Source organism: Salvelinus namaycush, chromosome 19 (assembly GCF_016432855.1).
Source record: "Salvelinus namaycush isolate Seneca chromosome 19, SaNama_1.0, whole genome shotgun sequence".
Classification (NCBI taxonomy): Eukaryota; Metazoa; Chordata; class Actinopteri; order Salmoniformes; family Salmonidae; genus Salvelinus; species Salvelinus namaycush.
Window position 1 is genome coordinate 31,478,081 of NC_052325.1, and position 14,563 is coordinate 31,492,643.

The 14,563-nt window shown below is 43.1% G+C and overlaps 1 protein-coding gene across 6 annotated transcripts in view; it reads left to right on the forward strand.

The window, feature by feature from the left end:
- Positions 1-14,563, forward strand: part of LOC120064328 (probable ubiquitin carboxyl-terminal hydrolase FAF-X) — an 88,744-nt gene that overhangs the window by 66,140 nt on the left and 8,041 nt on the right. For all 6 annotated transcript variants that reach the window (XM_039014828.1, XM_039014827.1, XM_039014829.1 and 3 more), the window contains 12 exons: positions 806-996; positions 3,509-3,682; positions 4,379-4,520; positions 4,727-4,930; positions 5,221-5,791; positions 6,972-7,095; positions 7,371-7,605; positions 7,879-8,008; positions 8,152-8,337; positions 8,455-8,675; positions 11,288-11,376; positions 12,676-12,832. In XM_039014828.1, the coding sequence (XP_038870756.1) occupies positions 806-996; positions 3,509-3,682; positions 4,379-4,520; positions 4,727-4,930; positions 5,221-5,791; positions 6,972-7,095; positions 7,371-7,605; positions 7,879-8,008; positions 8,152-8,337; positions 8,455-8,675; positions 11,288-11,376; positions 12,676-12,832 (2,424 nt within the window). The remainder of the gene's footprint in view (positions 1-805; positions 997-3,508; positions 3,683-4,378; positions 4,521-4,726; positions 4,931-5,220; positions 5,792-6,971; positions 7,096-7,370; positions 7,606-7,878; positions 8,009-8,151; positions 8,338-8,454; positions 8,676-11,287; positions 11,377-12,675; positions 12,833-14,563) is intronic.

Genomic DNA, 14,563 nt, shown 5'->3' on the forward strand with positions numbered 1-14,563 from the left:
ATATTAGTACGAGCAATGTCGTAGTGGCATAGACTAGAATACAGTATGTAAACATTATTAAAGTGACAAGAGGAGGCGCTGTTGCGCCTTCTTCACCACACTGTCAGTGTGGGTGGACCATTTCAGATTGTCAGTGATGTGTACGCCGAGGAACTTAAAACTTAAAACTTTCCACCTTCTCCACTGCTGTCCCGTCGATGTGGATAGGGGGGTGCTCCCACTGCTGTTTCCTGAAGTCCACGATCAGCTCCTTTTGTTTTGTTGACGTTAAGGGAGAGATTATTTTCCTGGCACCACTCCGCCAGGGCCCTCACCTCCTCCCTGTAGGCTGTCTCATTGTTGTTGGTAATCAGGCCTACTACTGTTGTGTTGTCTGCAAACTTGATGATTGAGTTTGAGGTGTGCGTGGCCACGCAGTCATGGGTGAACAGGGAGTAGAGGAGGGGGCTGAGCACGCACCCTTGTGGGGCCCCAGTGTTGAGGATCAATGAAGTGGAGGTGTTGTTTCCTACCTTCACCACCTGGGGACGGCCCATCAGGAAGTCCAGGACCCAGTTGCACAGGGCGGGGTTCAGACCCAGGGCCCAGAGCTTAATGATGAGCTTGGAGGGTACTATGGTGTTGAAGGCTGAGCTGTAGTTCCATTGATAGCTGCAGTTGATATTAGCTCCTTAGCTGAGACACTTTTATGGCACTGAAGATGTGGGGTGTTGGGGTAACAGAGTATGTGGTTTAAAACGTGTTCCATTGTGTGTCCTAATGACCAGGACCCAGCTTAACCCTGTGTGTCCATCGGCCCCTACAGAGTAATGTGGACCCACGAGATGAGGTGTTCAACTACCACCACCAGTTTGACGACAAGCCATCGCTCAGTAAGTCGGAGGACAGGAAGGAGTACAACATCGGGGTGCTGCGCCACCTGCAGGTCATCTTTGGCCACCTGGCCTCCTCCAGACTGCAGTACTACATACCGAGAGGCTTCTGGAAACAGTTCAGGTCAGTGGAGGGAAGAGAATGATTAACTGGAAAACCAGATGGGTCATACATACCAGTATTTTAAAGGCCCAATGTAGCTGTGTTTATCTCAATATCAAATAATCTGTGTAACAATTAAGTACCTTACTGTGATTTGTTTTCAATCAAAATGGTTAAATATAAACAAACGTACACTATACAGTGCATTCGGGAAAGTATTCAGACCACTTGACTTTTTCAACATTTTGTTACATTACAGCCTTATTCTAAAATTGATTAAGTCGTTTTTTCCATCATAAATCTACACACAATACCCCATAATGATTAAGCAAAACAGGTTTTTAGGGATTTCACTTTTACATAAGTTTTCAGACCCTTTACTATAGCTTGGCACACCTGTATTTGGGGAATTTCTCCCATTCTTCTCTGCAGATCTTCTCAATCTCTGTTAGGTTGGATGGGGAGTGTCACTGCACAGCTATTTTCAGGTCTCCAGAGATGTTCGATCGGGTTCATGTCCGGGCTCTGGCTGGGCCACTCAAGGATATTCAGAGACTTGTCCAGAAGCCACTCCTGCGTTGTCTTGGCTGTGTGTTTAGGGTCGTTGTCCTGTTGGAAGGTGAACCGTCGCCCCAGTCTGAGGTCCTGAGCGCTCTGGAGCAGGTTTTCATCAAGGATCTCTCTGTACTTTGTTCCGTTTGTCTTTCCCTCGATCCTGACTAGTCTCCCAGTCCCTGCCACTGAAAAACATCCCCACAGCATGATGCTGCCACCACCATGCCTCACCATAGGGATGGTGCCAGGTTTCGTCCAGACGTTACACTTGGCATTCAGGCCCAAGACATTTTGGTTTCATCAGACCAGAGAATCTTGTTTTGCCTTTTGGCAAACTCCAAGCGGGCTGTCGTGCCTTTTACTGAGGTTTGGCTTCCCGTCAGGCTACTCTACCAAAAAAGGCCTGATTGGTGGAGTGCTGCAGAGATGGTTGTCCTTCTGGAAGGTTCTCCCATCACCACAGAGGAACTCTGGAGCTCTGTCAGAGTGACCATCGGGTTCTTGGTCACCTTTGTGACCAAGGCCCTTCTCCCCCGATTGCGCAGTTTGGCCTGGCGGCCAGCTCTAGGAAGAGTCTTGGTGGTTCCAAACTTCTTCCATTTAAGAATGATGGAGGCCACTGTGTACTTGCGGACCTTCAATGCTGCAGACATTTTTTGGTACCCTTCCCCAGATCTGTGCCTCAACAAAATCCTGTCTCTGAGCTCTATGAACAATTCCTTCGACCTCATGTCTTGGTTTTTGCTCTGACATGTACTGTCAACGGTGGGACCTTATATAGACAGGTGTGTGCCTTTCCAAATCATGTTCGATCAATTGACTTTACCACAGGTTGAACGCCATTCAAGTTGTAGAAACATTTCAAGGATGATCAGTGGAAACAGGATGCAGCTGAGCTCAATTTTTGAGTCTCACAGCAAAGGGTCTGAATACTTATGTAAATAAGGTACTTCTGTTTTTGTTTCTAATAAATGTGCAATAATGTCTAAAAGCCTGTTTTTGCTTTGCCATTATGGGGTATTGTGTGTAGATTGGTGAGGAAACACTTAATTTAATCAATTTTAAATAAGGCTGTACCTAACAAAATGTGGAAAAAGTCAAGGGGTCTGAATACTTTCCGAATGCACTGTGTGGGGCATACAGCAATCTAAGCTCTGTAGATTTTGCTGCGAAGAGAGAATCACAAGATCATTTGTTCTGGTATGGCCCCTATGTAGTTTGGTTACAGTTTCAGGAGTGTTTAAAAAAAAATCACAAAATTCACTTAAAATGTACCTTACAAATAGCAGAGTTGGGCGATTTGTAAAGCTATAGTCAGTCAATAATATAATACTTGTAGGAAAGGTTTTCATCTTTAATGAAAATCTGTGGTATACCATTAGAAAGGTTAAACATTTATGTAAAACATCACAACACAATTGAAAAATATGACACATGGAAACCAAATGGTTGTGGTCTACGGTGATAGGTGGGATGGGCTGAGGGATGCGATTGAAGAGCTCATGTTCAGTCATGTGTTATTGTTATGTGATTGCTGTATATAAAAGTACAATGTATGTAAAATATATATGTAAATTGTGATACTGTATGTAGAATGTATGTATATGTAGCAAAAAAGTTGTCAAACTATGTGTCCTCCAAAGAGGGGGTGGTTGATGGGTTAATGTAAAAAAAATAATAATTGAATGACATCGGTGTGCATCGTGTGATTTTTAACCAATTATGAGTAGGCATGTCATTAACAACACTTACCTTCATCTCTTTTTTACTACAGAAAATAGAAACACGCCATTTACACATGTTGATGTTGGGGTGGTGCTGTGTAGATTGTGAATATGAAGTAGAATATTCATATTCAAATATTTTGAAATACTTGACCTACACTCGATTTAGATTGCCTCGTACAATGGAACCAGTGCTATAGTCCCAGAAGTGCTACTTCACCTTTCATCCCTTCTAACCTCATCCCCTCCTATAGGTTATGGGGTGAGCCGGTGAACCTGCGAGAGCAGCACGATGCCCTGGAGTTCTTCAACTCTCTAGTGGACAGTCTGGACGAGGCTCTGAAAGCCTTGGGTCACCCAGCCATGCTCAGTAAGGTGCTGGGTGGATCCTTTGCTGACCAGAAGATCTGCCAGGGGTGCCCACATAGGTAACTCACACACCGCCATAGGAACAGATCTAAGATCAGTGATATCTTGGCAATTCATAACCTCAACCATTATGGGGGAGAATGTGAAACTGACTTGAGATCTGGTCTAGGGGCAAAATGGACCAATGCTTATTGTTCACGCATCTCAGGGTAATTGATTTGAAGATGTGCATTTCTGCAGAGAGAGAGATTTGTTTGTAGTGGTTTTATATGAGGCTGCTTCAGTGTTTAGTCTCCCTAGATATCCAGGTTGCCTCTCACCATTTTCAAATGTTCTGTCTTGACATGTTCCAGCATAACATGTCTTTGTCACTACCTACGTCACATCCTTATCTGCTTCAATAAAATATAAAGTGGTAGCGAGCAGGATGGAGATCAGAGGTTATGATTAAGGTATACATTTAACGCCCCCACAAACCACGCCTCCAATAATTTCCCAGTGTGCCTTGCCTTTTTCAATTGCATTATGGAGTTACCCCCCATGACTATATTTGTTAGTGACAGAGACATTGTTGAAGTCTTTCATTTTCAGTCCTATGGCCTTCACCAAGTGAATATTTGCATGAAAATCCGTCACCAATTGGATGGAAACCTAGCTAGTGAAACCAGACCCTAGTCACTGCTGTTGCCTAGAGTCGGGTTTATGAGACTATACAGTGTTGGTTGAAATGAATGTGGATATTGTGTGTGCTACAGGTATGAGTGTGAGGAGTCGTTCACCACTCTGAATGTAGACATCAGGAACCACCAGAACCTGTTGGACTCAATGGAGCAGTACGTCAAAGGAGACCTGCTGGAGGGTGCTAACGCATACCACTGTGAGAAGTGCAACAAGAAGGTAAGAATAACGTTTTTCTTATCAGATCTTACAATTGAAATGTACCAACAGCCCTTTTTCCTAACTAGCTACATTCCTATAGGCTTTCCAGGGTTGTAGCAAAAGCCTGCTTGCCCAGTAGTTCTCCGGGAGGAGGGTTAGCTTAGGCCCCCTGACCAGAAGGCTAGTAGCAGTAACGTGTTGGTCGTCTACCCCCCACCCTCCAGGTGGACACAGTGAAGCGGCTGCTGATCAAGAAGCTTCCCCCAGTGCTAGCCATCCAGCTGAAGAGGTTTGACTACGACTGGGAGAGGGAGTGTGCCATCAAGTTCAACGACTACTTTGAGTTCCCCAGGGAGCTGGACATGGAGCCCTACACAGTAGCCGGGGTGGCCAAGCTGGAGGGGGACGACGTCAACCCAGAGAACCAGGTTAGGGATGGCATGAAGATGACACAGATTATTACATTGTGTGTAGAAATACGGAGTAAATGTATATTTTAATGATTTCATAATGTTGTAGTTGTCGTTCTAACATTTCAGATAGTTGAAATTAGAAATATTTTATGTCAATGAATTCAGATGGGATCACATTTAAAGGGACAATTCACTCCAAAAATCGGTGTCAGATGTCTTCATACCTCACTTTGGAGTGAACTGTCCCTTTAAACGAACCAATTAAGTGGTTCACTTTAACATCAATTATTGTGTCCTGCCCTCAGGTGATCCAGCAGAACGAGCCCTCTGAACCAGAGCCCCCAGGCAGCTCCAAGTACCGCCTGGTTGGGGTGCTGGTCCACTCAGGCCAGGCCAGCGGCGGACACTACTACTCCTACATCACACAGAGGAACGTGGGTGGGGCAGACGGCGAGCGGAACCGCTGGTACAAGTTTGACGACGGCGACGTGACGGAGTGCAAGATGGACGACGAGGAGGAGATGAAGAACCAGTGCTTCGGAGGGGAGTACATGGGCGAGGTGTTTGACCACATGATGAAGAGGATGTCGTACCGGCGTCAGAAGCGCTGGTGGAACGCATACATCCTCTTCTACGAGCGGATGGACTCACTGGACAAGGACAGTGAGCTGGTCAAATACATTCAGGAGCTGACCATCTCGTCCTCGTCCAACAACAAGCCGTCGCACCAGGTCAAGATGCCCGGTGTAATCGAGTGCAGTGTGCGCAAGCAGAACGTGCAGTTCATGCACAATCGTATGCAGTACAGCCTGGAGTATTTCCAGTTTGTTAAGAAACTTCTGACCTGTAACAGTGTCTATTTAAACCCTCCGCCAGGTAAGTGGAACACACACACACACACACACACACACACACACACACACACACACACACACACACACACACACACACACACACAAGCTTCAGAATACCTCCTTTTGAGTTTTAGAGTTCTTCTCGGGGTGGGTGTTGCTGCTACTCTGAGGTTTTGTTTGTCTTCTTTGTTCTCCCCTGTTATTTCCCCTGCTAATGTGTACAACCCAAGAAGTGAGATTGATATTACTGTGATTTGCCTTTTTAATTTGTGCACTGTGAATGGCCCAACCTCTCACCTTAGTACCATAACAAGGCTTTTTATCACTGTAATAGTGACATGACTTTTGCTTTAATAGGAGATACTTTCATTCCTTTCAATATTTAAAAAGATGAAAAAGACCCCCTCGTTTTAATCTTACCACTGGTAGCACTGTATTGGAGATTTCAATTTCACCGCCCCCTTAGAGAGTTGTATGGAGAGGGAGAGTGTAGGATGGCAGAGCTGAACGTAACATTGGCTGACTGTAAACTGCAGCAGTTTCCTCTGCCTTCTGCATTATTAATGCAGCCAGCCAGGCCACAGTGTACTGCTGTCTGTCTGTCTGTTGCACGACAGGCACAGGGAAATGAACTGACTACTGCAGGGTTAGCCATCCGTGTAAAAGCACTTGGTTGGGATGAAATGCTTCAGATCAAGTATGTATGGTATGTATGGTATGTATGTATGGTATGTATGGTATGTATGTATGTATGTATGTATGTATGTATGTATGTATGTATGTATGTATGTATGTATGTATGTATGTGGGTGAAAGAGGGGGAGGTTTGTTAGGATGTGTTTGTTTCTTTTTAGTGTCATGTGTGCAAACGGACAACTGTTCTCGTCAATGTCCCCAATTTCAGCCTCTCATTTAGAAGTAAGCAGCAAATTAGGTCATACGCTATTTGAACAGTGATGAGATTCTCGGATTCGGCTCCAGTGACTGACTCACACATTAACTTTGAAATTGAAATATCTCGCTCCCGCTCTGTGAAGTCTCTTGCTGAATATTATTCAATACCAACTTAATCCTTCACTAATTTGCATTTAGAGAAGAAACATTAATTTTCTTTCCTTTTTTCATTGAAATGTTCCATTAGGAACTTTAATGTTAATTTGTGACTGAAGTCTGAAGCGATGTTTGTTGTTTGGTTGAATCAGGACAAGACCATCTACTGCCTGAGGCGGAGGAGATGGCTATGATTAGTGTTCAGCTGGCTGCTAAGTTCCTCTTCAGCACTGGGTTCCACACCAAGAAAGTAGTGAGGGGGCCTGCCAGTGACTGGTGAGTACTGTCTGTCTCACCTTTCAACTTTGACCTGTGTTCAGATGTTGACCTGAGTGAAGGATCTTTGTTTTATTATTCTATGTTTTGTTATTCCTTTCTATCCCTGTCTCATCAGTCTCCCCTTTCTCCTCCTCGCTATTTATCTCCACTCTCCCATGCATCATTCTCTCCCCTTCGGAAACTATCACTGTTTCCTCCATCCATTGACACATCCCTCTCTCCTCTCCCCTTTCTCTAATCACATGTGTGTATCTCTCTCTCTCCATCCCCAGGTATGATGCGCTTTGCATCCTACTGAGACACAGTAAGAATGTACGCTACTGGTTTGCACACAACTTCCTGTTTGCCTACGCCAACCGCTTCTCTGAGTACCTGCTGGAGTGCCCCAGTGCCGAGGTCCGGGGCGCGTTCGCCAAACTTATCGTCTTCATTGCACACTTCTCCCTGCAAGACGGACCCTGCCCCTCCCCCACTGCCTCTCCTGTCGGAGCCTCCACCCAACCACAGGTGAATGGGCTGGTTCTCCTATTCCTAAAACACAAACTATCAGGATGGTGTTCAGTAGGCATGAAACGGGAGAAACGTTTTGAAACAGAGCAGGTTCTACCTGGAATTGTCCAATAAGAACTCTTGTTTTCGGCTTCTGTTATCAAATGTTACCCCCCGTTTCATGCATACTGAGCATTACCCCATACAAAGCAACTTTTCTCTGTTCTTGTGGAATATGTTTTAACTTCCCCTCTCACTCTCTTTCTCTCTCTCTCTCTCTCTCTGTGTCAGGCATGTGATAACCTGAGTCTCAGTGACCACCTGTTGAGGACTGTGTTGAACCTGCTCAGGAGAGAGGTGTCAGAGCACGGCCGACACCTGCAGCAGTACTTCAACCTCTTCGTTATGTATGCCAACCTGGGTAAGGAAGACACACACACAGTACTGCCATACACACCTGCTCTCTCAACCCCTTGAGGAAGAGTATGGCTCACTGGCTATTCATTTCTCTTCTTGCCTCGCTCTCCTTCTCTTCCTTATACCCTCCCTCCCACCCTTCTCCAGGGCTGGCAGAGAAGACCCAGTTGTTGAAGCTGAGTGTCCCAGCTACCTTCATGCTGGTGGCTCTAGACGAGGGGCCTGGCCCTCCCATAAAGTACCAGTATGCTGAACTAGGCAAACTGTACACCGTAGTCTCCCAACTGGTGCGCTGCTGTGACGTGGCCGCGCGCATGCAGTCCTCCATCAATGGTGAGTTCACTCAGGGGTGAGGGGTCGTGACCTATGGTCAACGGACAAAGACGAGCCAGTAACACCTGGGTCATATTCATTGTCCTTCTCTCTCTCCCTCTTTCTCTCTACATCCAGGTAACCCCCCTCTCCCTAACCCGTACGGGGATGCCAACCAGACCACCCCGGTGATGCCTGTGCAGCAGCTGGTGGGAGAGATCCTGTTCGTAAGGACCAGCTACGTGAAAAAGATCATTGAGGACTGCAGCAACTCAGATGAGACGGTCAAGCTGCTGCGCTTCAGCTGCTGGGAAAACCCCCAGTTCTCCTCCACTGTACTATCAGAGCTGCTCTGGCAGGTAAGTGTTAAAACTGGTGAAAACACAGATGGACACACTTGTTTTTCTGTCCTCATGGGGGCCTACAATTTATTTCCATTCTAAATCCTATTTTCCCTATACTTAACACCTAACCCTAAACCTAACCCCTTAGCTTACAATAGCCTTTGTCCTCGTGGGGATGTGTGAAGTCCCCACAAGGGATACTTTTCCTTGTTTTCCTATCCTTGTGGGGACTTTAGGGGATTTCAGGTCCCCATGAGGATAGAAGAGCAAGACCACACACACACACCCACACAAACTAGACAGGTTATACAGATATAAATATATATTTATTTAGGGGGTAGGTCAGCTTTAATATTGCAGATAGATTGTGGCTTCTATCACTGTAATTGTCTGCATCATTTCCAATCCCCCATATCTTTTTTTTGTAAATATATACTCTACCGTTCAAAAGTTTGGGGTCACTTAGAAATGTCCTTGTTTTTGAAAGAAAAGCACATTTTTTGTCCATTTAAAATAACACATTTATCAGAAATACAGTGTAGACATTGTTAATGTTGTAAATTACTATTGTAGCTGGAAATTGGAAAATTGGGGAAAAAAATTAAAAATGATGGAAAATCTACATAGGCGTACAGAGGCCCATTTATCAGCAACCATCACTACTGTGTTCCAATGGCACATTGTGTTAACTGATCCAAGTTTATCATTTTAAAAGGCTAATTAAGCGTAAGGAAAACCCTTTTGCAATTATGTTAGCGCAGCTGAAAACTGTTCTGATTAAAGAAGAAATAAAACTGGCCTTGAGTATCTGGAGCATCAGTATTTGTGGGTTTGTTTACAGGCTCAAAATGGCTAGAAACAAAGGACTTTCTTCTGAAACTCGTCAGTCTATTCTTGTTCTGAGAAATGAAGGCTATTCCATGCGAGAAATTGCCAAGAAACTGAAGATCTCGTACAACGCTGTGTACTACTCCCTTCACAGAACAGCGCAAACTGGCCCTAACCAGAATAGAAAGAGGAGTGGGAGGCCCCGGGCAAGAGGACAAGTATATTAGAATGTCTAGTTTGAGAAACAGACACCTCAAGTCCTCAACTGGCAGCTTCATTAAATAGTACCCGCAAAACACCAGTCTTAACGTCAACAGTGAAGAGGCGACTCCGGGATGCTGGCCTTCTAGGCAGAGTTCCTCTGTCCAGTATCTGTGTTCTTTTGCCCATCTTAATCTTTTATTTTTATTGGCCAGTCTGAGATATGGCTTTTTCTTTGCAACTCTGCCTAGAGGGCCAGCATCCCGGAGTCGCCTCTTCACTGTTGACGTTAAGACTGGTGTTTTGCGGGTACTATTTAATGAAGCTGCCCCCAAAAAATCAGCGATACAAAATGTAATATGGTGCACTTATCCTAATTCGTTTTTAATCCAGAGAGGTTAGAAAAATTGTCGATAGCTTACAATGACAACAATTTAATACTTTCTGAGAAGTAACCATTATTTACTATTTTACACCTGGGGTTACTATACATAACGTTAACTCATTGTATAAGAGATTCTCCAAAATTAAAATAGTCCAGGCATTTATATATAAATTCCAGTCGTACTTTGTCAAAGGCCTTTTCAAAGTCGGCTATGAATACCAGGCCTGGTTTCCCAGATTTTTCTTAGTGTTCTATTGGTTCCAGTACTTATTTTATATTATCTCCAATGTATCGTCCATGTAAAAAAAACCTGTCTGATTAGGATGAATAATATCCGACAATACCTTTTTTAATTCTATGCGCCATACATTTTGCATAGATTTTGGCATCACAACACTGAAGTGTAAGGGGTCTCCAGTTTTTTTAGGTGGACTGGATCTTCATATTTACCATCTGGGTCCTGTTTCAGTAATAGTGGTTAAAACATGTTAATAACGGACCTTTTGAGTACATCGAAAAATATTTAATTCATCTCAACTGGTATGCAATCCAGCCCTGGAGTTTTTCCAGACATGAAGGCTTTAATTGCATCTAGATGTTCCTCATCTATAATTAGGCCTTCACATGAGTCTTTCTGTATAGCTGTTCATTTTACACTATTAATAGAAAAAATCCTTACAATTAACTTCAGTTAGTGGAGTTGGAGGACACTGAAATGAAAACATATGTTTAAAGTACTGTGCCTCTTCTTTCAAAATATTGTTTGCTGAATCATGGATGACTCCATCATTCGTAACAAGTTTCTGAAAATTATTTTTGTTAGCATTTCTATGTTGAAGATAAAAAAAAATAAAAAATGGTGCATTTTCCCCCATATTCCATCCAGTCCTCAATTTAATTTTGTTTTCTAACTTATTCCGTCCCTCTGTTAGCAATAAAAACGATCTATCTGTCCTGTTCCTTTTTAAGATGAACTCTTTTCACCTAAGTTTGTTTTAAAGGTGAGTATTGAAATGCATGGCCTCTAAAGTCACATTTAGAAGTGTCCCATACAATAAGGAGGTGGGAAACTATTGCATCTCAGAAGCCCCAAGTCTCCTCCTCCTTACAATCAATTTCTCCAACTGGTCTTTATGTCTTCATATTGGACATATTTCCGTTAATAAGATGTGTGCTAGATCTTATTGATAGTGTGTGTTTTGTTATCCCCCAGGTGGCGTACTCGTACACCTACGAGCTGAGGCCTTACCTGGACCTGCTGCTGCAGATCCTGCTCATTGAGGACTCCTGGCAGACTCACAGGTAGGTCAGACCCGGGGGACAGCATCATATCTTTGCTCCTCACTTTGATCTGGAAAGGGTCACTCAGTGGACTCAGGATTTTTGTCCCAACCTAGTGTGAACTAGGGCTGTCAAAGTTGATCATGCGTTAATAACGCGTTAACATGTGACATGTTAATTGGCGTACGCCGTTAATCACGTCTCCATTTCTTCACTAAACGGAACCTTTTAAGTTGCATGTGTTTCCACACGGAACACATCTACAATCAATGGTTGCGCCTTTACATAGCTGAAGACCGTGTGGCTCTAGCCAAAATCATGTAAAAGTTATGCCCAATATTACCGGAGCTATGTTTTTTCTTTCTGCTGCGGACTTGTGCGCCTATCGCAGGCTTTTTTAACCTACTCGCAGGACAAAAATGTTTTGGTTTGATAACGTTGTTTAGCTATCTAGTCATGTTACCTAGCTAGGTAGCTAGCTACCAACCTGATAACTTGACCACTGTCTAGGCTATGCACAAATTTGGATGTCACAGGAAGAACTGAAAAGGAATAGGCTACTCAAAGAGATGCTTCAATGGTAGGCTGCATATGCAAGAGTGGGGTGTGTGTGAGAGTCGGAGTGAGGGTGTGGGAGTGAGAGTGTAGGCCTATGTGTGTAAAGTTATCTGAACAGTACAGATGGTTACAGGGCTTTCATAACATTGTTGGACAAGTTTAAAATCTCTTTGTTTTTTGTATCCATAGAGCCAGTTATTTTTTCCTATAGTTACACTCATTTAGAATGCCTGAAGCTTTAACAGTACTTAAAGGTGTGTGTGTGTGTGTGTGTGTGTCTGTGCATTGATAAGAGGGAGTGTGTGTGTGCATTGATAAGAGGGAGTAGGCCTACTTAAACATTGGGAGCATTGTATGTTAGTGACTTTTTTTGGTGTTTATGTTAAAAATGCTATTAACACATAATTTTGTGTTTCCATCCATTACAATCAAAGCATAGTTTGCCTGTAATTCAATGCACTGCTTTTAAAATAGAATAGATCTTTATCTAGGGCCAAATTTGAGCAAATTCCAAATTCGTGATTAACTAATACCATTACCTCGATTTTAAATTATTTTAATTGTTTGACAGCTCTAATGTCAACACATCTGATTCAACTCATCAGACTGCTTAGTGCTGGGCTGGGACAAAAAAATGGCACACCCTGTGGCCCTCTAGGAATGGCTGGTTTCCCTGGTTGGATTTTCGTCTCTGGTTGATTTTCTGTTGTGCCAACATCATCATCCCTGTTCTGTTTTTTCTCTCCCTGCTTGGTTGTGTAGGATCCACAACGTGCTGAAGGGTATACCAGATGACAGGGATGGCCTATTTGACACCATCCAGCGCTCCAAGAACCACTACCAGAAACGGGCCTACCAGTGTATCAAGTGCATGGTAGCCCTCTTCAGCAACTGCTCTGTGGCCTACCAGATACTACAGGTATAAGAGACACAACTACACTATGCTACCATCTGAATTAGGGATGGGCATGAGTAATCTAGTACTCGAACCGACTTCAAAGCTCCATCTTTAACCAAAGACCTAAATGTTTTAAACACAAACTATTTTGTGGAATGTGCATTGTGGCTGCCCGAATTGGCAAATTAAATTTTGTCTTGAAGACAACATTAATTTGCTTTGACTCTAGTGTTCCATTTGTGCATTTGCAGGGCATAACAAAAAAGAAACCAAGCCAAGCATTGCACAATTTTTCTCCCTAAAGTCCCTTTCCCCTCAGTGTGTCATTCACTCAATTGCGTTCCGACTGCTCCCTACACACACACACACACACACACACACACACACACACACACACACACACACACACACACACACACACACACACGCACGCTGAGTGCACACCCAAGCTCCTGTTAGGCTTACAGAAATAAATGCCTATAAAAACATATCTAACTGATGGGATACACAAGCTACATTCCTTGCCAAATGACTACAGCTTTATCACAAATTCAAAATGGACTGGTTGAAGTAGGAAAATGTGTTCCAATAACATGCAGCAGTTTTGGAATAATTGCGTCCCGTCTATTTTCCGCTTAGGCTACTTTGCGAACTGCTAGTATATAATTGGTTAGCCTAGGCTATAACCCCCCCATACATAGACAGGTTCCACACTGAAAATATGCAAAAACATTAGTTTATTAAGACAAAGAGCATATTTTCATCAGAATCATTAAGCATAGCTCACCAAACCGATGTTGCGGCCGTAATTGATCACCATGCAGTGTTCTGTGGAAATGTGGAATTGTTCATCCATTTTCGAAAATTCCAAAGAACGGGCAGAATGTACTAAGTTGAACGTCTGTATATGTAACCCTGAAGAAAAAAAAAATTACTCGCCAAATTGAGCCCGTTTTCAAATGATCACTGTTTGAGAATAACAGTTACAGATGCGAGATGTGTATCACTTTGCACTGGCAACTTTTTTCATTTGGAAAAATATTCTGTTATATTACATGTTTTTTTGTTTTAATATAGTGCATTCAGAAGTAATTTATACCCCTTGACTTATTCCACATTTTGTTACAGCCTGAATTCAAAATAATAAAAAATTGACATTCTCACCCATCTATACACAATACTGCATAATGACACTGAAAACATGTTTTTAGAAATGTTTTCAAATGTATTGATAGTGAAATACAGAAATATCTAATTTACATAAGTATTCACACCCTTGAGTCAATACCTTGGCAGCAATTATAGCCATGAGTCATTCTGGGTAAATCTCTAAAACCTTTCCACACCTGGATTGTGCAACATTTGTCTATTATTATTATTATTATTATTATTATTATAAAATTCTTCAAGCTCTGTCAAATTGGTTGTTGACCATTTTCAGGCCATGCCATAGATTAAGTCAAAGCTGTAACTTGGCCACTCAGGAACATTTACTGTCTTCTTGGTAAGCAACTTCAGTGTAGATTTGCTCTCGTGTTTTAGGTTATTGTCCTGCTGAAAGTTGAATTCATCTCCCAGTGTCTGGTGGAAAGTAGACTGAAGGAGGTTTTCCTCTAGGATTTTGCCTGTGCTTAGCTCCATTCCATTTCTTTTTTTATTCTGAAAAACTCCCCAGTCCTTAACGATTACAAGCATACCCATAACATGATGCAGCCACTGCTATGCTTGAAAATATGGAGAGTGGTACTCAGT